Here is a 22,126-nt window from a genome sequence, read left to right on the forward strand (position 1 = left end):
TTGCAGTGGCTTTTGCTGTTTGTGTGTGTGTGTGTGTGCGGGAGGATGGGGGGGGGGGGGGGGGGGGGGGGGATTGGCAGGGGCGGGGCGTGATGACGTAGCCCCTGGTTGCGGTGTAGCGAATGTGAACGCAGACTCGTCCAGCTGAGGATCCGACTTGGATGGAGCTGAGAGGGAGGAATGAGCCCGTCTCTCTCACATCGGACCCAGACACCCATATAAAATACCCGTCCACAATTAAGGATTTCCCTGTAATTCAGAGCCACACTGCGGTTTCTTCTTGTTCATGTGTCTGCTGGTTCACTTCACCCATCTGTCAACCACCGGCTTCGTCAGTCTGTCAATAGACATTTAGGTTTTTTGGGGGTTTTTTTTGGTATCCTGTGTGTAACCAGTCAACAAAACACATTTTTTGCCGTGAGATTTCAGCTGAACACACCTTGTGTTGCTCTGCCTTGTCAGCGCTGTCAATATGGATGAAGACAATCACGGTAAGCCTCTGTTTTCCCCTTCCTCTGCCTGTAGTCCGTATGGATGGAGATGGATCCGTACGAGTCAAGGGGCTCAGATGGTAACAGCTGTGCTTGGATGTGGATATTTTAGAGCCAGGCTGTTGTCATTTATTCAAAAGACATTGAAATTGAGAAGAAATGATCCCAGTCGGTTATGTCACTGTTTACAAATTGAGAATTAAGAAGAAGCCACATCCAGGAGAAAAATACGCTCCTGTTGGTTTTCATGCTCACCATTCTCGCAGGTGAGAGGATATCAGGATATTTCTCCTCACATAAAAACGTTTGTATTAAATACATATTGGAAGTCTTCATGAAAAAAAGAAAAACACCTTAGCCTGTCGTACATGTAGGCTATGTCCGTTTGCCAGTTTCCATCTGTTTGATGTCTTGCTGCAAGGCTTTGAAGTTTGTTTGCTCTTATTCTCACTATCTTGTTGCGCCGTTTGAAGCCACTAAATTGATAAGATAACTGTCCATCATCCATATGGAGGATTCTCCAAGGAAGATATTGATCCCCTATACGAAAAAGAGCTATATTTTCCTATAGCAAATTACAGAAGGATACTTTACAAATATCACAGAAAAAAGTCCCTATAGCAGTAGGCTGTTATAGGAATATTAACCTATAATGAATCCATAGGAGTTAAAATATACCTTAAAGTACGATAAAAAAAAAAAAAACACTATAAACTCACTATTAAGCACTCCAGGCACGCTGTAAGTCCCTATAGTGATAGTAGGAATATTATAGTGATACTAGCTAGGTGGTAAAAATATCGATAAGGTTACTATAAGCTCACTGATGAGTACCATAGACACGCTGTAAATCCCTATAGTGATATAACAGGAGTATTACAGTAATAGGCCTACCATAGGAGATATAAATACCTTTAAGGTCACTAGAAACTCTATTGAGCACCATAGACACGCTATAAATTCCTATAGTGATACCTTAGGAGATTAAAAAAAAACATAAAGTATGATAAGGTCAACACTGAGTCCCTATAGTGATTTCATATGACTATTATAGTGATTTTTGTATAGGGAATGATATCTATTCAACCTATGCAACTGTATTCTTTAGAACAGATTACTGCTCACATTGCTGCACTCGGCCTCCCATATCGGTATTATGGTGGTTAAACAGACAGAGGAGATAATCCCAACCGTTTTGCGGGTGAAGGTCTTGTTAATGTAGTGTCAACAAATGTCTTAGTCCGGACCGCGATAACATTTTGTCAGTTAAACTGTGGGAGATTAGCAGATGCTGGCTGGGGAAGCCGGAGCCCGGTCTGTCTGAACCACAGTCCTCCACCCGTTTCCTCATCTACACCTTCATGTCCCACCAGGCTGAAAGTCCCAAAACTGAGAATCTTTGCCATGAATCTCAATGGAACTGTCAAGAACCTCATTTGACCAATATCATTATAGTCCCTATAAGGAGAAATCACTATAGCCTAACATTGCTGTTTTATTCCTATATATGGATTTATAGTGTGATTGTGGTACTCAGTAGTGAGTTTATAGTGACCTTATAGGATTTTATAGTATTCTTTCTTTTATCTCCTATTGGATTGGTTTAATTTTTTGACTTATGATATTTTAAGGTTTTGCTGAGATATTTGTATACAGTAGTAGCCGTCTAAAATGTATTATAGAATATACTGACAGTAGACAGTAATTCTACAGGGTTAGATGATACATCGGTTTGCTGATATATTTTCTTAAATATCGGATAGGATATCGGCCATGTTGTCTACTGCTGATATAATGGAGGTTCCTTACTGACCACAGCTATATAAAACAGTTTGTAAAACCTGCAATGAAATTTTTGTTTCTTTGCACGTTTTATTTATTAATTTAATTGTTCAGTTATGGTTTTTGTAAATGTATTCTTCATTTAAAGGCAGTAATGTATCCCAGAGTTTCTCTTACTATTGAATAGTCTAGTGGGTCACCCTAAAGACATTTGATTTTTATGGGTTTCAGTGGAGTTTTAGCGTCCCATGATGCTTCAGTCACTTTTCCACCCTGAAAAGAAGACAATTCTGTTGGAAATACTGATTACTTGTAATTTTTTGGCTTTAAAGATACTGAATGTTGGCACAAAATATCGGCAACTTCAGTCTCAAAATATCGGTATCGGTCGGACCTATAATTCCTACAGTTCTTTTTCATAAGCACTGTGTTCTGCTCAGTGAAACAAACACGCTGCTTCAACCCTTTCCAGGCTCTATAAATGGAGTCCTTATCTCTTTAGATGAAAGTTGTGTCCCAGTCGTCTGTCACGCTGTTCACCACTGTAAATGTCAAACTGCTGGGCGACTCACTATGGATTTAGCCTCTTAAGGTTACAAGTGTGAAACCGCTGTGGCTTCTGGTGAACCAGACTAGAAATCAAACCCATCAAGCATGCTTTTCAGCTGCATGGTCTTTACTGTAGGCCTCAGACAGAAAGAAGGCTTCATAGCAGTAAAACTACCGTAATATATCCATGGAGTTTAAGAGCTTCTTTTAGAGATCCTTTACACTGCTTTTAAATGATTTCCACGGCTTGTTGTTTGTTGTTGAAGGTAATAGCATGCAGAATTTAGGCTTTGACATGCAGCCTAGACCATGAGGATATGCTGTGACCCATAACTGAGCTTCACCATTACCAGGAAAGTGTTTTGTACGTGCAGTTTCTCCTCAACATCAGTTATTCAAATTAGAGCTGCAACGATTAATCGATTTAAGAAAAATAAGTCAAAATTCTCTGATTCCAGCTTCTTAAATGTGAATATTTTCTGGTTTCTTTACTCCTCTATGACAGTAAACTGAATATCTTTGGGTTGTGGACAAAACAAGACATTTGAGGACGTCACCTTGGGCTTTGGAAAACACTGATCGACATTTTTCACCATTTTCTGACATTTTATAGACCAAACAACTAATCGATTAATCGAGAAAATAATCGACAGATTAATCGACAATGAAAATAATCATTAGTTGCAACCCTAATTCAAATGTACTGCAAGTGTGATCACCTGAGCTGCAGCCGGTCCGCCACACAGAGAGCCGCTGGTCACTGGAACATGTGACAGGAAGCCAGAGAGAGAGCAGAGAGGCATGTGGTCCTGTGATCAAAACTGGAAAAAGATAACAAAGACAAGAGCCTGGAAAGATTACGTGCAGCAGCATGCGGCATGAATTATTAAAATAACTCACCATAAATGTTAAACACATTAAGAGAGAGAGTGCCCCCCTCCCTCCTCCCTCTCTCCTGCACACAATCACATTATCTTGCTTGCATGGATTCCATACACACTTACCAACACACAGACACTATACATGCTAAACTTGCTTCCTACAGCAGTGCTAGTTACAGAATTCCACTTTCATCAGGACAAGCTCTTCAACCCAGAGCTATAAAATATATCATAGAGTCAGGAGTGTGTGTGTGAGAGAGAGAATATGTGTGTGTGCTTCATCTCAGTGGCTGTGAATGCTTCCAAAGACAAGCTGTGCATTGTTGTTGCGTGCCCACGAATGTGTAGTATATCATAGTCATGTGTGTGTGTGTGTGTGTGTATGCAAATGTGTACATTAGGGGCTATGCTGTCCACACGCCACATGTACAGTATAGGCTATGTGTGTGCGTGCAAACTGTACAACATATGCTCAAAGTTGGGGCCGTAATTTGTTCTGCATCAGCGGGCTGGGCCGTGTTAAAACAACAGGGAACGGAGCCAACAGATGCCATGATACTCTATAGGATTAGATGGTGGACAAATGAACAGCCGACGCTCTCACTGGCTGCTTCTCATGAAACAGAAAAGCAGTGAAACCTGGGGCGATGGAGCAAGGGGGGGGGGACAGGGGTACGGACTTTACCCAGGGCCCCAAACTGAGGGAGGGGCCCCAAGGTGAAAAGGCCTTTTGTGGTCCTTAAGTATATTGTCTATTTCAGTGATTCTCAACCTTTTTCATATCAAGGACCCCTAATTTAGTACAAATTAAGGCCACGGACCCCCATTTGTTGAGATTTTATCTCTCGGACCCAAATCTGAGAATATTTGTATTGTCAGATATGATTTTGTCCAGAATTCCATGACTATCTGTGTTGTAGGTAGAGAGATAACAGTGAAACTATGATCAAAATAGTCATTCTTCTACATTCTCTAGTTGTGTTAACTTCTTGTAAATGAAATGATGGTGAAGTTTAACAATTCATCAATTTGCTGGGGACCCCCTGGAACCCCCTCAAGGACCACTGGTGGTCCCCAGACCCCACGTTGAGAACCACTGGTCTATTTCACACTGCTGTGGTTTCGAAACAGGATTTGGATGAAAAATTCAGACAAATCAGGCTTTCTCAAAAAATATGATACAGCAACTGTTATCTGAGAAAAACTGGAACAAGCAGGAATGAAATTTGGCTCAGATTTTACATTTCTTGTGCAGACTAACATAAAATTTGTGCTCTTTAGACAGATTTTGAATAGAGGAATACTGGTGAAAGTATGACTATAGCAGCTGATTAACACTATCAGCCCAAACTGCATAATTTAAATTAGGGATGTGTCTGATAATTGATCAGTAAGTGAATCTGTGGAGTTGTGTGTTTGAGTTGTGGATGGGTAGATGTTTGTCATAGCTGGAATAATGGTGGTGTGGGGAAACTGTAGGGGGGGGGGCTCAGAGTCCCCCGTCCTGTACAAAGGACCCATAATTCCTAGCTACGCCCCTGACTGAAACCATAAACTATGCCACTGTGCAGTATTTGCGGGACGAGGCTATGGCACGGGATTCATTACTCGCATGTTTACTGCGTTCCCTAATCAGAGTTGGCGCTCCTACGCCTCGGTTTACACGCCGCAGAGCAGACACGGGCCTGGCCTCCGAATGAATATAAATCAGCGACAGACAGGCTTGAAATCCTAAGTGTTTTTATTACTCATGAGTCTATTTTTAGCCCGCCGTCGTCGTATAGCTGGACGGAGAAGTGGAAAGAACACAGAAGCAGAAATTGGCTGACAGCGGCAGGGTGAAGTCAGTCAGGTCGCTGCTGGACGCTGGCCACGGATTTTTAACACTCAGCACTGCATCGCTGTAGTTAAGGGAGAGAATGAAATTGTGCTGATTAAATGGTCGTTTTGGGTTCCTGTGAGGTTCACTTGACCATATTTCCTGTGCTGATAACCCCACTGACTCTTTCTGTCAATCAACACTCTTCTCTCTGTCTGACTGTGGGAAAAGCTGAATGGGAAAGCCCTTTCCTCCAATTCTTCTATTCTCTTTGGACTCTGAGCGTGTGTGTGTGTGTGTGTGTGTGTGCTAAAATAACAAATATCTAACTGCATTACTTCTGCTTTTGTCTGTATGAGCCTTTTAGTGCTGCACACATGAATAAATGATGGTGTGTGTGCAGATTCTGTTAATAGACATTCCTAATCATGAATGTGCACCTTGCCTTTGCGATTGTTCTTCTTCTGCGCTGGAAAAAAAAATGAAATTGTGCCTTTCTTCTCAGCATTTTTTTTTGCAATTATCTTCGTTCTCAAGCCTAATGGACATCTTCCGGGACGCAGTTATTCCGTATAGAGTTCTTCCCCCACAGGCATGGAACCAAACCCAAGGTGGTTTTCGGAGAACGTATTAGTGGTTGCGCGGAGAGTGGGTTTAGGTGGGGGAGGTCGGTCTGAGACGGGCACCATCTCTGTTGTGGCTGTAGGGTGGGTGCGTGGGAGGACATCAGACAGTCACTGGGTGCCAGCTGTGGGTGCTGTGTGGGTATACATATATTTCACCCTGGGGGGCTTAAAGCAGGCGGTTGGTGCTGAACGGCCAGGCAGCAGCAAAACAGACATCTGAGCCCAAACATCTGTTTCCCGCTCTGTATCTGTAGCTTTCATCTGTCTAATGTCAACCTGTAGATGGACAGTAGGGCTGGGCGATATGGACCAAAAATCATATCTCGGTATTTTTAGGCTGAATGACTATACACGATATATATCTTGGTATTTTCTACGAAGTGGGCTAAATGTTCAGTTGTAAGTATGGACAAAATCAGATATCACAATATTTTTGACCAAATACCTCGATATCAATATTGTGACAATATTGTACTGAACTATTGGTGCTTTCACAAAATATTTACACAATGAGATTTTTGATAAATAATCATCAGTAATGTGGATATAATGACTAAGTGGGTAAAGGCAAATAATAGAACAGCTAGAACAATCTGGTAAGTTCAGAAAATGACATCACTTTACTGTAATGCAGCCTTTAAAACCAGGAAAAGACAACACTTATGCCATATCACGATATTACAATATCCAAAATCTAAGACGATATCTAGTCTCATATCACGATATCGATATAATATCGATATACTGCCCAGCCCTAATAGACAGTATGTGTGTGCATGGTAAAATGCATTAGTTAGCTATTCAATAGTTCAACAGTATCTTGCAGAGGTGTGACCAAGTCAACTTTGCTCGAGTCCCAAGTCTAAATGTAGTCCAAGTCAAGTCCATGTCATTAATGTCAAGTCTCAAGTCTAAATGTTGAACAGCAAGTCAAGTCAGAACAAATCAAGAGTCCAGTATCAATTTAATATCTTAAAGAAAACTAAATATCTCGGGTTTTTCAATGCAATATGGTTTTAGTAGGATAAAAACATGGTAAGAGCATCATGAGTTTGATTTCTATAATCAGTCTCAGCTTCAATAAATTCAATCATTCCATACAAATTCAGAAAACAGAATTGAAATTCAGTCGTCTGCTGGAACAAATCTCGTCACTTTCAATCTAAGTCATTTACACAAACACAAGACCTTCTGTCAAGACTTTAGAAACCTAAAAAGTCAAAGTCAAGTCCCAAGTCACAAGAATTGTGTATTGTTTTTATCTGACGAGAGCTGGCCAGTCACGCAGTACCGTAGTTCAACAAGTGGTTTTTCCCCGTGTTATCCACCTGTCCAATGTCATTCTCTTGTTGATTACAGCCGATCTGTATCAAATCGGCTTATTATCTTTTACTTTGGTGAAGCAAGGCTCCATTATGTGATTGCTATCATCAGTGATTGTGAATATTTCAGCCTCACCAAACTCCCACCCAATCACAATCACAAAAAGCTCTTATACTCGTTCCACTGTCACTCTCTCCTCGGGTTTAATCTTTACTCTATCAGTCTGATCCACCGTTCTTTCAAGCATTCAGTCTGTCTGTGAGGCTCAAGGTTCCTAAAAAAAAACATATTCTTATGTGTGTGTGTTGATGCAGATGCCACAAGATGTGCCAACATGTAGTTTTCATTCCGGCCCCCTACCAGGCTGCGTTATTCAAGGGCTTAAAGGGAGATTTGGAAAAGAACAGGATTAATTTTGACTGTCTAGATTATGGGTTTTGTGGCGCAATATTAGGAGATTAGACACACATTACACCACATGCAAAAAAGCAGACAAATGCACACACACACACACACATTGTCGGAGGGGGTTATGCATTAATGGCAGTGTTGGTGCGTGATGTGGAGGGATTGAGAGGGAACTAGTAAAGGACGGCCGTACTGAAGCGTTAAGAGAGGGAGCGAGGAAGACTACATATGGACCTGATTAGGAGAGAGACTGGAGAGGCTTCCCGACATGTTCCCATCACCATGGTAGTGTGTGTGTGTGTGTGTGTGTGTGTGTGTGTGTGTGTGTGTGGGTGGGGGGTGAGACACTGTTGCTGTTTGTCCGCCCGGCAGTACACAACATATTTGTGCTGTTGTGAACGGAGATGCGCTCTAAAAGGGACGGCAGGTGAAATAAGCAGGAGTGAAAGCGCTGGGGAGTGAAAGGTGAAGACAGTGTGGGCAGAGGAGTGCTACGCTTGAGTAATCCACACCTAATTTCAGTGGAAGGCGAGCTAAGTGAAAACAGAGCCTGGCTAACATCCAGAGAGGCTGAAGGACTTGTGTTTCTTGGCCTCTGGAGCTTCTGGGGCTTCTGGTCTGATAGAAACGGAGAACCACACAAACGTCCCGCCTCGTTCTCACCTTACTGAATCGTCCTGGCAATCTTTTTGTTCATCGCTTCACTCTTTTTCCCCCCCCCACCGTTATTTTTCCATGTCCAAGTGTATATTTTCTCCTCTGTTCTGCTCTTGTTTTGAATGGGCTTGTGTGAGCAGCTGGCTTTAGTAGAAAGTCTTTGTTCAGGCGTTCAGACAGAGAACAGGTAGCCATGGGACAGGTTGATGTTTAACATGCTCTATATGAGGAAGTGTGCGGCACTTTGAGGCAATACCAAGAGACGTCAGTTGCCAAAACACCGCAGCCTGTTGTTTTGATCAAAGGTCGTTTTAGTCTCGTCTTGAAAGGCATCAGGGTGGTCCGCCAAACCCTGTGTTATTGCGGGCAGACGGACAACCATCACAGGAACATCCTGAACCTCCAGGTGGGCTGGGGGGGCCGACTGCACCTTCTCACTGGAACTGCGACCCATCCAACAGAGCGGCACGCTCAAAGGATAATACCAGTGGGTTTTTTTTTAAGTTTGTGCCAATCGTCTAGGTTGCTCTTATTCCTTTAATTTATTTTTGCTGGAGCACAGTCAGCGTGGAGATATCAGAGCTTGTTTTCCTCCTTTAGAAGAAGCCATTTGCTGCTGTTCATTCTTGTCCGGTATGAAAAGCAACTTCCACAGAGTGAGAGAATCCATCACAGTAAACATGAAGCCTTCATTTGGTTTTGTCAGAGCTTTTGTTTTATCTGTATTTCATTGTGGCGAGTTGAATGTTTTCATATTAGTGCTGCATTATCGAAATCGAATTACATCGGCATGCATTCCAAAATGATTGGGGGAAATGTAAACTAGATGCAGATGCAACTAAATGGGCTGTAACTCTCTATTCTCCTTTAAATTGGGCCCTTTTTTGCTAAATTTTAGATATATGAGAATATGGAAAGTGGAGAGTATAAACATGGAGGTTATTGCAGCTTCTCTGCAGGTTCTGAACAAGGACACCGCGGAGGAAGCTACTTGGACCAGACCCAGTCTCATAAAAGCCCCCCCCCGATCCTGCCTGGATGCCAGAAGAAACAGCATCCGCCTCCTTCACTCTCAGGCCTATCAAGTCATCAGATCATGGTTATTTTGGCTGCTAGCATATGGCAGTGGAAGCCCGAAAGATCCTACCGGCGGTGTTCATCAAATCAAATGTTGACATAGTGCTGATTCTGAGCAGATGTGTGATATAAGGAGGACATCGTGTGCAGACCACCTCCTATGCAAACACACACACACACACACACACACACATGCACACACAGTAGGGGGGCTCTACCCAAAACTGCAGATTAACCAGTGTAATCAGTGTATGGGCAGTTCAGCCCCCGAGCCCCAGATTTCCCCCCCCAGACCCCAGAGGTAGTTAAACACTCACATATTAGCTCCCCAAATCTCTCTTCTCACGCAAAGGGCAAGCTGCTATTACTGAATGATGCAGGGGGCAGCATCATGTTCCCTAATGATGCACGGGTTCATAGGCAGAGATACCACATGCACACCAAGATGAGCTATACACTCATTACCAGGAATTTGTATAATTTGAGAGGGAATGGGAAGGGAAAGTGTGAAAGTAATAGACAATTTTTGCTACTCTCTATTGCTGATTGATATAACGCAATATTGATTCAACCTATATCCAGTTCATGTAAGGCTTTACATTCATGTTTTATGTTTCTGGCAACAGCAACAGCGGTTTGTTTGGAATAAACAGAAGAAGAACTGTAGTTAGCATGAGCAGTGATAGCCACCGTGACTGAACAGACAAAGAAAACTGAAGAGAAACTCAAACTTCATCAACAGAAAATCCAAGGAAAAAGACGTCACATTACTGGAGACATTGACTGCACTTACATGCACATCAATATCCTGTTAATATCGGGGTTATTGGTGTGTGCACATATGATATTCCGTTTGCAAATAGCTGGATAAACCCTGATTCCGGTTTTAAGAAACCCGAATATGACTGGTGGGATATGCAGATATTAGCCGGGATACTGGGCCATATAAACCCCGTATCCTGACTACTCCTGACATTTATCACAAGTTGCATAGGCGCGCTTTCGCAAGATGTGAAGTCTGAAGTTGGAAGTCAGAAGCTGAAAGACAGAAGTAGGGGGAAACACCTGGGAGAATTAAGAATATTTGCAGATGTGTACGGACACAGAGAGATTAGAAAGCCGGATAGTAAATGTGCATGTAAACAGCGGATCCCGAATAAGACTTTCAACGACTTATGCATTAGTACGTGGGATGCTGTGTGCACATGTAAACATAGTCACTGTTTGATTGACAGGTGATCTCTGGGCAGTGCAGTGCAGAAACACCAGAGCGATAAGCGATTAGCACCAAAGATGTCTCCACAATCCAAAAAAAACATGAATCTCGCAGATTGCCACTTAAAATACCTGGGAGGCAGGGAGGAAACAAAAGGTTTAACTCATTCCCTCATTAACAAACCGCCTGCTTACGGGCATTTAGCAGTATGCTCATTAGACATGCATGTGTGCTTGACCCTTCACCCTCTGTCTCCCTCTAACCTCCTTGTCCTCAGCTCGGCCCCTGTGCTAAACTCCCAACATTCCCGCCTTGTGGCTCAGAGCCAAAATGAGTGAGAAACTGAGTCATTTCTCAAGGCCTGGAAATAGATTTTGTTTCTCTGTCTCCCCCGAAAAGTGCCAAAAGACCAAAATGCTTCTCCAGGTAGCCGCAACACGCTCCATCTGCTGTTACAGTCACTGTTACCAAAGTGGGTTAAAGGCAGGCGGCGGCTGGACGGCGGCAACATCTGTGCGTTCACTGTTACACATCACACTTCCTCTGTAAAAGAACCGTTGTCACATTGGGCTTAAAGAGCTGCGGGGAGGGGGAGTGTGTGGGATTAGTGCCAGCTGGCCTTGCAGTGTGTGTGTGTGTGTGTGTGTGTGTGTGTGTGTGCTCACGTGCGGCTGTATGACCCAGGCTGTAATGCAGAGCGTGTGCTCGTCTACGGTTAGAGGGATTGGGGGCAGCGGGCTCCAGATTAGGGTCTGGATCCAGAGGAAGTTCGCTGCCTTCCTTCCTCCCTTCCCTCCTCCCTGTGTATTTCAGGGCCGACCGGGGGAACAGGGTCATCTCTTTTCAAGCTCCAGCAGTTTAAAAGACACTACAACAGTTAGAGTCGCCGGTATTAGACCAAAGGATCTGGCTCAATCCGCCTCGGTGAAAACTGGGAACACGGCCCGTGTTAAGTGAGCGTGGGATTTTGTCTCTGAGCTCCAGCGCTCTAAGTACCTCGCTGCTTTATCTGCCCAACTGGTATGAGTGGTGGAGTGGTGGCTTTAAACTAGAGCTGAACAATGAATCGAAAAAAAAAAATCAAAATCGCAATATGACCTTCTGCAATTTCCAAATCGCAGAGGTTGCAGTTAATTGCTTAAGAAAGAGAGGGGCATCCAAAATAGATTTCTAAACTTCTAAACAAGGTGTTTTAGTGCTGCGGGTAATCTTTGGTCCATGAATCAAGTACAATATTGGTGAAAACCTTTCATCATACTCAAACTCAGTAAATCCTGCACACTGACAGACTCACTTTTCTTGAGACAATTTTAAAGTTCTAAAAATCTATGACAAGAAAAACCTGAAAAATCACAGTTTAAATCGCAACTGCAATATTCTGTCAAATAATCGCAATTGGATTTTTTTGTCACTATCTTTCAGCCCTATTTTAAATCATTTTTGAGTCTGTTTTTGAAGTCATTTAGTCATTTTTTAGGCCTGGAAATAGGATTTGTTTCTCTCTGCCCACTGCAAAAAGTGCCTGGAATGTGAGCATTATGTGACCAAAATGGACAACAAAAACTTTGTGAAACTGAAGTATGATGTAGATCGGTGTGTGTGTGTGTGTGCGTGTGTGTGTGTGTGTGTGCCCACGCATTCCTGCATTGGTTTAAATGCCCATAAAGCCTCTGGTTTCAGTGGGTGGGCTGGACAGTTGTTAGTTTTGGGTGTGACGAGTGTTCAGGGATTTACTCCTAAGAGTAGATTTTGAGGGATTTGTTTTTTGGGGGTGGGGGGGGGGGACGGAAATTACTGGAGCGTCTTGTTCTGTGGTGCACATGTTGGAGTTTAAATAAACCCTCTGGCACCAGCTTTGCACTCTCTCAACCCGCCGCTTCATACACTGAATGTTCAAGCTCTCATATAGTGTCTCTCTGTTATAGAAGTCACAGAGGAGACGGAAATGGGCTTCAAATCTAGTTTTCTGCACATATACCATGGTTGTTTTATCATCAAAGGACTTTCTTGAAATGGATCATAGTTAGCTACGGTCATAAAACATTCCTCTCACTGTTACTAAGTCCCATACATTAAATTATATTAAAAGGAGACTATGCAGAAATTTAAGTCAGCGCCTCACAAACCACATCAGACCTGACATTGGTGCTCCACCCAGAGTCTGCGATTCACTGAGAAGCAGTGACTCACACTGTAATTGATTTTAATAGATTATCATCCAGGCGTGGTTTGGTTTGGTTTGAGCCAATATAGTGTCAGTGACCGGCCTTGTCCCCCCCTGCTGAGTGAAGACACTAAACTCATTTCCTGGATGAGTCACGGACGGCCACTGGGGGAAGTGTGTTAATAATTTAATTGGCGAGTAATGTAATTGGTGGACCGCCTCCGTTGAAATGCCCGGCACCACTAAACGAGATTATCACCGGACCAGAGACATTAGCTCTAATTCTGCAGTCCTCTGGATCATCAGATGGCCGGTTTCCAAGCCATATATTACAGTAGATCCAGTAAAAGAGGCCTGGTTTTGGAGGATAATGGGAAGGCTTTGCTGTTAACGGCAGGCAGGCTTTTATTAAAGTGAGCATCCTCTACTTCTCCTTAGATTTGCAATGAATCAAGATTGTAATCATGTGCGTTATTGCAGCCGGTGGATGTTTCCATTAGCTAATACACAGCCTGAGGCACCTGAAGAACATTGAGCTCTCTGTTTGCACACTATGAGCAAGTGTTCATAATACAGAATACAAAGACTACACACTGGTCCAATCGGTATCAAGATGCATTCTCCCTCCAAGTTTCATCAAAATCAAAAAGTGGTCTAGCAGTTAGGGCCTTTCAAAGTTTGAAAAATTGACTTTTAATAATAGTGGCATCATTCAGCCAATCAGTGTCATTTTTTAAACACTGAAACACAGTGCGAAGATGCATCACCTCTCCACGTTTCATCAAAATCAGACCAGTGGAGTCTGAGATATCACCTGAGACATCACATCTCATTGCGTGGGGGGACAAAAATCCAGCAGAAAACAGCTCAAGTAGAATATTAAAGTGCTCTGTCGAGAAACTTTTTAAGAGGCCTAATTGGCTTTAAAGCGACAGTAGCAGCGCTCATGATTCATGTTGCATAAGTACAGCGAGGTAGCCTGAGGTTATCCGGGGCTAATTAACATCTTTATTTCCATGCTGGATTCGTCTCACAGTCATTTTGCGTTCATATCCGCCTCCATTGTTGATCAAAAACACGGCCGACTCAGAGGAAATCCCTCGGCCGTCTCTCCCTCTGTTTACCTGACCCCCATCACTGCTCTACTGTACCGCACAGCGTTGCATAACCGGGTTAGAAACAGTCTGTTGTCTCACTCTTAATGCGAACGCCATCGATTACAATACTTGAACGCAACTCTTTCACAAGCTGTCAAATTAAAAGTGGGCTGAATGCTTTCTCTTGAGCCCGCTGACCTTGTTTCACTTTAATTGGCACAGCTTCTCGCCTGCAAGGAAAATAACAAGTCGTTTTTTTTTTTTTTCCTATAGCAACTTGTAGGCATGAAGCTGTGGCTGTGATATTAGATGTGTCATTTTCCTGTGGAGAGATTTGGCGTGTGTTTCTGCCTCTAAGCTGGCTTAATGAAGCAAGATCACAAGAGGCTCTTTTTTTTTTTTTTTTTTTTTGCTCGCTGGTGGCTTCAGAGAGACGGAGGAAATTGAGGAATGAAGTGGGAGGGAGAGAAGTGAAATGAGGAGAGAGAGGAAGAGAGGGAAAAGATGGAGAAGCAGGATTGAAAGAGAAAGAGAGAGCGTGAGAGAGAGGGGGGAAGAAACACTGAAAAGCCCTCCTCGTTCATTTCACCCTGCAGCTGTAAAAAAAAAGAAACCCTCACGGCGGGGGAATCGGGGTCGTAGGCTGTGTTAAATTACCAAATTCACTTTTAATGAAAGGAAACTTAATCTGGATTGGTTTTATTAATAGAATATTCCCCCCGGGCCAAGCGGAGAGCGAGGAGAGGGAGAGAGAGAGAGAGAGAGAGGGGTGAAACACTTTCAAGTGGAATAATTAAGACCCTTCGCCTTCTCTCTTTCTCTGCTTAATTAAGGCTCTTGATATGTGTTGCTCCAGCTGAACTAGGTGAAACAGTCTTCACAGCAGCAGCAGCAGCAGCAGGACTCATCACTTTACAGAGCAAGAGGAGGATGAATCTTCAAGCTGCTTTTTCCTCTCTGATGCGAAATCTTTAAGTGCGTATAGGTGTTAGATCGGGTTTAAAGATCCCTTCCCTCTTCCCTCATCAACAGAAATCCTCTCATTTGCCTGTGATCTTCTTCTCTTCTGTGCAGGGTGAAGTGAGCTGTGTGTGTGTGTGTGTGTGTGTGTGTGTGTGTGTCTGCAGATGATTGTTAAGTTTTGATGTATTTCTCTGTTTCTGTGTGTTTCAGTTCCTGAGGATCTGTCCCTGGAGGAGAGGGATGAACTGTCCAACATCCGACGCAGGAAGAGAGAGCTGCTCGACGATATTGAGGTGTGTGTCTGTGTGTGTTTGTGTGTGTGTGTGTGTGTGTGTGTGTGTGTGTGTTTCTCAGTAGCTGGGAAAGCCTCTGTGCTGATATGCTTGTTTTATGTTAAGAATTTTTGTTAGCCTTGTAGGTGCAGCAGTGGACTGTATATCATTTAAAAGCATTTATATATAGAGTATAATTTCTTGCTGGTATAAAATCTAAACTCTAGTTATTACCTTTGACCTTTAAGACACATAAGTAGTTACTGCTGTTTATGTTTGTAGGTCTATTTGCATGCTGTAAGTAACACAAATTAAGAAACATTCCCGTTATCACACTCAGTTCGCTCATAAAACTCGATGAATTTTCCACCACTTGCTGTGCGTTCTTGGTCCCGTTTCGTGCCGGAGAGCTTTCCGTTTAACTTAATGAAAGAAAGCCAGCTCCTGGAAAAAAAAACAACTGTGTCTTTTCTCTCTGTCTCTTTGTCTCTGTCAGAGGTTGAAGTTTGAGATAGCTGAGGTCATGACGGAGATCGAGCAGCTAACGTGTGTTGGAGAGAGGTAAGTCAGCTCTGTCGTACTGTCTGCTGCGTCCATACAGTTTGTCTGGGTGTGCATGTGATGCTCGGCTCTCTAATATATCTGCAATACCTTTTATCAATGAATTAACCCTGTGTGGTATGATGGCCTGGGCGATAAGATCTCCAATCCGATAAGATCCAATTATATTGTCACATTTACCTCGATAACGATGAATGAAACAGCAATTGATTGTTTTGGTTTGTTTTTTTTGACCCTGGTTCATAAAATACCCGCATTTACCACTAGCATCATGGCTCTAGTAGAAACTAACAATGAATGTGTCTGACATCTCTTAAATAAGGTAAATAAGTCTTTATCAGCTTTTTGCTTTGCCAGACACTCACCATATTCGATGAGGTGGTTATATTTGAAGCGATGAAACAAACTGCTTGTGTTCCCTGTTGTAGTTGCTGCTGTTATACTTTGCTTTACTCTGCATCATGTTTGCTGAAGCCAAAGTTTGTCCAAACGTCCGACCTAGAATCCTTTTTCTTCACCGTGTCGTCTCTATCTTCAGCTGACTTCAGTTGATTGCCTTAGCTGGGTTTTGCATTTGCACTCATGTCAGAATAGTGAGGCTGTTTTTGTTTTGAATGAAGCTTACAGGCTGAATGAGGCGGATATGCATGGACCAAATATGACTTGATATTGTAGTTTTTCTCAAGAGCAAGCAGTGGCGAAAGCTTTTTCATACCAACATGAGCAAAATTAGGTCAGCGGGAGTCATAATGTCGGTATCAGTGAATCTTCCACATGTCGCCCAGGCCTACCTGTGTGTTTTATGTTTTTATATATGTAAATATTGACTTATCCTATACCTATTGTTCGGCTCAATGCTAACAGAATCATTCCATAATCTATATGATATAAATAGCAGTCTGTGGTGACTTGGCCAGACGGTAGACGTCCTCCACCCGACAGTTTCATGGTCTATAAATCAATCAAAGTCAAAGTGCAGCAGAGCTTCCCTGTATAAATCAATCAGGGTGAACGTACCGTACGTGCTTCCCATAGATAAATCACTGTGTGTGCGTGTGTGTGTGTGTGTGTGTGTGTGCTGTTTGTAGCTGAGGCCACGGCTGCTTTATGTTCTCATCTGTCACTTATCAGCCAACTGGTATATATCCACATTAAAGGTCTGGATGTTTTTGTTTTAGTTTGTGTGTGTGTGTGTGTGTGTGTTTTAGATTAGATTTTGGCATGAACAGACATACATAGAAGACTAATGATTTGAATGGGTTTGGCAGGAAATAATCTCTCATTTTCAACTCTGAAGAAAGTGCACCTTAGGCACTTTTAGGAAAATATGTTATTTTCAATGTGTACATTTATTGAGGGTAAATTAGAAGAATCTCCTAATTAAATATCCACTTTTTCTGTTTTTGTGTTCCAGCAAAACATCACAGCGAAACAAACAGATCGCCATGGGCAGGAAGAAATTCAACATGGATCCCAAAAAGGTAGTGTTTCTTTTCCTATACTGTCCTCCCATCTTCACCGTAAACCACCACAGCCTCCAGTCTCTCGCTAGCCTTGAAACCGGTGTGCAGAGCGATCCATTCTCAGCAGTGAATCCCTGTCATTTTCAAATCATCCGTCCTTGATTGAGCTGAACCGGCCGGCCTCGTCTTGTCTCTTCCTCTTCCTCTCCAGGGGATCCAGTTCCTGCTGGAGAACGACCTGCTGCAGCACACTCCCGAAGACATTTCCCAGTTCCTGTACAAAGGCGAGGGCCTCAACAAGACCGTCATCGGAGACTACTTAGGGGAGCGGTAAGCCGGACCGTCTATCAAGCCGCTGGAGAAATTGTTTTTCCCTGCCGTTCCTTTCGGCCCTTCTGGTGGCAGATTTATGCCCCTGCTGTGATTAGAGCAGGAAATTATGGGCTGGATTTATTGATTGAAAGTGGGAGAACATGACTGGTCCCCCCCCCCTCCCCAAACATGAATCTTGAAGGTAGCGTGGGTGTCTTGTCATACTCCACCCGCATGTAACTGGTAATAAAACGGCCGTCTGATTCCTCACATCTCACGCCAGACTGTCTCAGATAGCTGAGCTGGGGAGGATGATGAGGTGAGATGGTTAAATGTGCAGTGTGATTTCTGTTTAATTTGAAAAAAAAAAACACATTTGAAAAAGCAATCTAAAATTGAAGCATTTCGTTCCAGGTTTAGATATCTGCGACACATTCTCTGACAAAATGATGGCTGCACAAAATTTACATTTCTTTTACAAGTTAAGCTCTTTATCCATGCAGGGAAACATCAGCTGTGGACATGTGTGTCTGCATTGTGTTACTCTGTCTAAAAGTTGCTGATTGTGCATGAGTAGACAGATGAGCAATTGTATTCAGACAGAAGATGAACCAGTGAAAGACCCCCCCCCCCCAGCCCACTGATGGAGGGGGGTGGGGGGGGCTCTGGGGACTCCCTTGTTAGGAAGGGAACAGGCTTTATTCATGGAGGATCATCAAAGAGCCCACCTACTCAGTGGAAATACCGGTAAATATAGGTTGAAGGGTTACGCTCAGTAATTATCACTAATTGAGTTTATGCTAGGAGCTGGAACCCATCATTACATGCTGAGTAGCTCCCATAGAGAGAGGGAGAGAGAGAGAGAGAGAGTTAGAAAGAGGAGGAGGGAAACAGAGAGAGAGGGGAACAGATGGAAAGGAGGGCTAATAGAAGAGAAAAATGGCTAGAAGGAGGAGAGAGAGAGAGAGAGAGAGAGAGAGAGAAGGAGGGATGGAGGCATTATGGGCGACGGAGTCTTAAATTACGGCTCCAGACAGAGTGTTGGGGTTCCTGTCTTTGTTCCTCAGCCCTTTTTTATTGTTCCTGTACTTACAATTTAGCTTTGTTTGTCACATACAATCCACTCACTGTTATCACAAGAACTCTGAGACGTGTGTGTTAGTTTTTCTATGTGTGTGTGTGTTTTATTTCTGTGTTACAAGCAACAGCCCATATCCGAGTACCTCTGTAATAAATTCAACTATATAGCAATAACCCTGGCCCCGTTCCCCTTCTACCAACATGCACAAACCTCTCAGGACAGGATTTTATTTGGTTTGATTGCAGACTACAATGTGCGGTGCAATACAGTCTGAGCAAAAACAATCAGCGGGCTCAGAAATACAAACAAGCAAGCAGAACAATCCCCAACCTCCCCCCAAAAAAAAATCAAAGAATGTTATTGTAATATGCAACTTTGCTTGTTTCTTTCTTGTAAAGCAGCAACTTCAAAAGCACAAACCTCTCCGCAGCATCTTTCCACACAAAAACGCAAAACGCTCGCTCTGAAAATTCCTCCGTTTCCTCGTTATCTGAGCGATACAAAACACAAAGAGCGTCCAGGATGGAGGAACATGGACCTCGATGTAAAGCAAACAAGATCAGAGGAGCTGTAGCCGCAGCCTGAGAGCAGCTGTTGACTTTTCCTCTAAAACCCCTCCGACGGTCAAACAAACCTCTGACAAAAGGGACCCTGTGTGGATTCGGTTTAGCTGTTTTTCCATCAGTCAAACTCACCGTTCACCCTCGCCAAGTCCGCAGAGCCGAGCGGCCCTATAGGTGCCTCTGGGCGAGGGGGGGGGGGGGGGGGGGGGGGGGGGACTCAAGCGCCGGGGCCAGCTGTTTAAATTGCTTCCAGGCTCCCACTGCTCTGCCTCGCGCGTGAATAAGGGAAGAAATATGACAGGAATGCTGAGAAGAAGAAGGAATCCAGGTTCGGGAAATGCCTTCGCGGAGGAAATCTGCTCTTCCCCCGCCCTCCTCCTGGGTTCACACTGCGCTCCTGGCTATCTCACATCTTCTCCCAGATGTGTGGATATCCCCCACATGGTCTTCCTGTTTCTTTGAAACAAAATGGCTCGGAGGAAGAAAAAACGTTTTCTAATATGAAATCTCTATTTTCTGGTTCTTCTTTGTTTTTTCTCAACAGGGACGACTTCAACATCAAGGTGCTGCAGGCTTTTGTGGAGCTGCACGAGTTTGCAGACCTCAACCTCGTCCAAGCTCTACGGTCAGCAGATGGTTAAACCACACAGAGAGCAGAACTTTTTGATTAAACTCATAATTCAATTCAATATTCACGACAGCCTATGTCTTGTATCAATAAATGAATTCCCTCTCCTCTCCCTCTGTGTTGCAGGCAGTTCCTGTGGAGTTTCCGCTTGCCAGGCGAAGCCCAGAAGATCGACCGTATGATGGAGGCTTTTGCCTCGCGGTACTGCCAGTGTAACCCCGGGGTCTTCCAGTCCACAGGTCAGTAGGCTGCTGTAATGGGAGCAATGAAATAGTGTGTCTGTGCAGGTTCATTTCAGTCATCCAGGTGGTAAAATGTCCCAATAGAATAAAAACAAAATCCACTGGACTTAAAAATGAAGAGGTGAAGCTGTTTTTCACCACTCATCCAAGAGGCTTCATCACTTTTACAAACTGATGAGAACTGATTAGAACTAGAGCTGCAACGATTAATCGATTAGTTGTCAACTATTAAATTAATCGCCAACTATTTTGATAATCGATTAATCGGTTTGAGTAATTTTTTAAGAAAAATAAGTCAAAATTCTCTGATTCCAGCTTCTTAAATGTGAATATTTTCTGGTTTCTTTACTCCTCTATGACAGTAAAGTGAATATCTTTGGGTTGTGGACAAAACAAGACATTTGAGGACGTCACCTTGGGCTTTGGGAAACACTGATCGACATTTTTCACCATTTTCTGACATTTTATAGACCAAACAACTAATTGATTAATCAAAAAAATAATCGACAGATTGATCGACAATGAAAAGAATCGTTAGTTGCAGCCCTAATTAGAACTGATGAAGCCTCTCGGAAACGTCTTCAACTCCTCAATTTTAAGTCCAATGGATTTTGTTTTTATTTTTTTGGACAACGAAATAGCGTGCTTGTCCGTCCTCCATATGAGCGAAGCATGAAAAACCGATGTGCCAACATTCATGCCACATCTGCCAATAGAAGTGCTGCCTGAGGGTCTATTACAGAGTGCAGAGCGGTGGCCTGTTTTTTCTAATGCCTCCGAGTGTAATCATTATGCTATTAGAGGCACTGTGACTGAGGCTCAGTGAGGATTAACCAGATTACAGTAACTACAGAGTCCAGTTCGCGGCAGCAAATTATCTCACTGAGTAAACAGCCAGCAACAAACATGCGACATCCATTATTCAAGGAGACTCAACCCGGGCCAAGAGTGATACATGGTGCTGTAATATAGAAAGCCTACAACCACAACAGTCAATACATAATTGATGGATCATGGAGCAACCTTTTGTTACTCCTGGCAAAAGAGGATGCAAGGGATAGAGAAGCGTAAACACTGTTAGGGTTAGAGGTTTGACTCGAGTCGAGTGGAGTCACCGATGACAAAAAATATATCGCTGCTCATGGGAAAAACTTGTAACTCCAATTTCGGTGATTTTCATGTTTTAACTTCAGTTGAAGGATTACCTGACCCTCTATGGATTCAGCAAATTCTCCAACTACTTGGTCTTATGAAAGTCTTTCAAAACCTGTTTAATAATGACAATGATCAGTAATGCATGGTGGTGAAGCTACAAACAAACATGGCTGTTTTTCTTTGACGTTTTGGAGAGGCAAGGTTTTCACCCAGCAGCATCAATATGCAAGATAAAAGCCTCCAAAATGGCACATGACATGTTGTGAATGTTTCAGATGTCGCCTCATTGTACGTTTCAGGCGTTGACTTTGACTTTGTCCCCGTCCAAATACTTTACCCACATGGTGCAGCTTTTGTGTTGCGTGTTTGCACAGAAGTTATTCTCAGACAAGATTGTCTCTCTGAACAATAGATTCAGGAAGTTTGACAAAAAATAAAATGTGTGTGTGTACGTGCGTGCGTGTGTGTGTGTGTTCTGCCATCTCTCCCCATTTTCGTCAGTAGATTCACAGAGTCTGACGCACAATCTGTGTGTATGCATGCATCTGTGTGTGTGTGTGTGTGTGTGTGTGTGTGTGTGTCAGTGTGCAGAGCAGCATAGTGAATCTGTGTAGCAGGCAGACAATAGGCTACACAGCGAGGGCAAAGTGTGTCAGGGAGAGAGGAGACAGACAGAGGGGAATGAATGATTCATTTACAGACAGTCACTGGCCTGTGTCAGTCTGACATTAACACACAGCAGAGAGACTATAGCACTCTCTCTCCCTCTCTCTCTCTCTCACACACACACACACAC

The 22,126-nt window shown here is 43.3% G+C and overlaps 1 protein-coding gene across 2 annotated transcripts in view; it reads left to right on the forward strand.

The window, feature by feature from the left end:
* The first annotated feature begins 433 nt into the window (after nucleotides 1-433).
* Nucleotides 434-22,126, forward strand: part of cyth3a (cytohesin 3a) — a 33,491-nt gene continuing 11,798 nt past the window's right edge. Inside the window, exons 1-7 of one of the 2 annotated variants that reach the window (XM_071546184.1) lie at nucleotides 434-491; nucleotides 15,264-15,346; nucleotides 15,822-15,886; nucleotides 17,301-17,367; nucleotides 17,561-17,679; nucleotides 19,850-19,930; nucleotides 20,060-20,172. In XM_071546184.1, the coding sequence (XP_071402285.1) occupies nucleotides 473-491; nucleotides 15,264-15,346; nucleotides 15,822-15,886; nucleotides 17,301-17,367; nucleotides 17,561-17,679; nucleotides 19,850-19,930; nucleotides 20,060-20,172 (547 nt within the window). In that variant the 5' untranslated portion in view covers nucleotides 434-472. Of the gene's footprint in view, nucleotides 492-10,285; nucleotides 10,305-15,263; nucleotides 15,347-15,821; nucleotides 15,887-17,300; nucleotides 17,368-17,560; nucleotides 17,680-19,849; nucleotides 19,931-20,059; nucleotides 20,173-22,126 lie in introns of those variants that run through there. The other variant, XM_071546183.1, reaches the window with a different exon arrangement.

The sequence above is a fragment of the Centroberyx affinis genome, unplaced genomic scaffold (genome assembly GCF_046629955.1).
Source record: "Centroberyx affinis isolate AG114_WGS23_722 - 3 ecotype Tasmania unplaced genomic scaffold, CSIRO-AGI_Caff_v1 ptg005166l_1, whole genome shotgun sequence".
Classification (NCBI taxonomy): Eukaryota; Metazoa; Chordata; class Actinopteri; order Beryciformes; family Berycidae; genus Centroberyx; species Centroberyx affinis.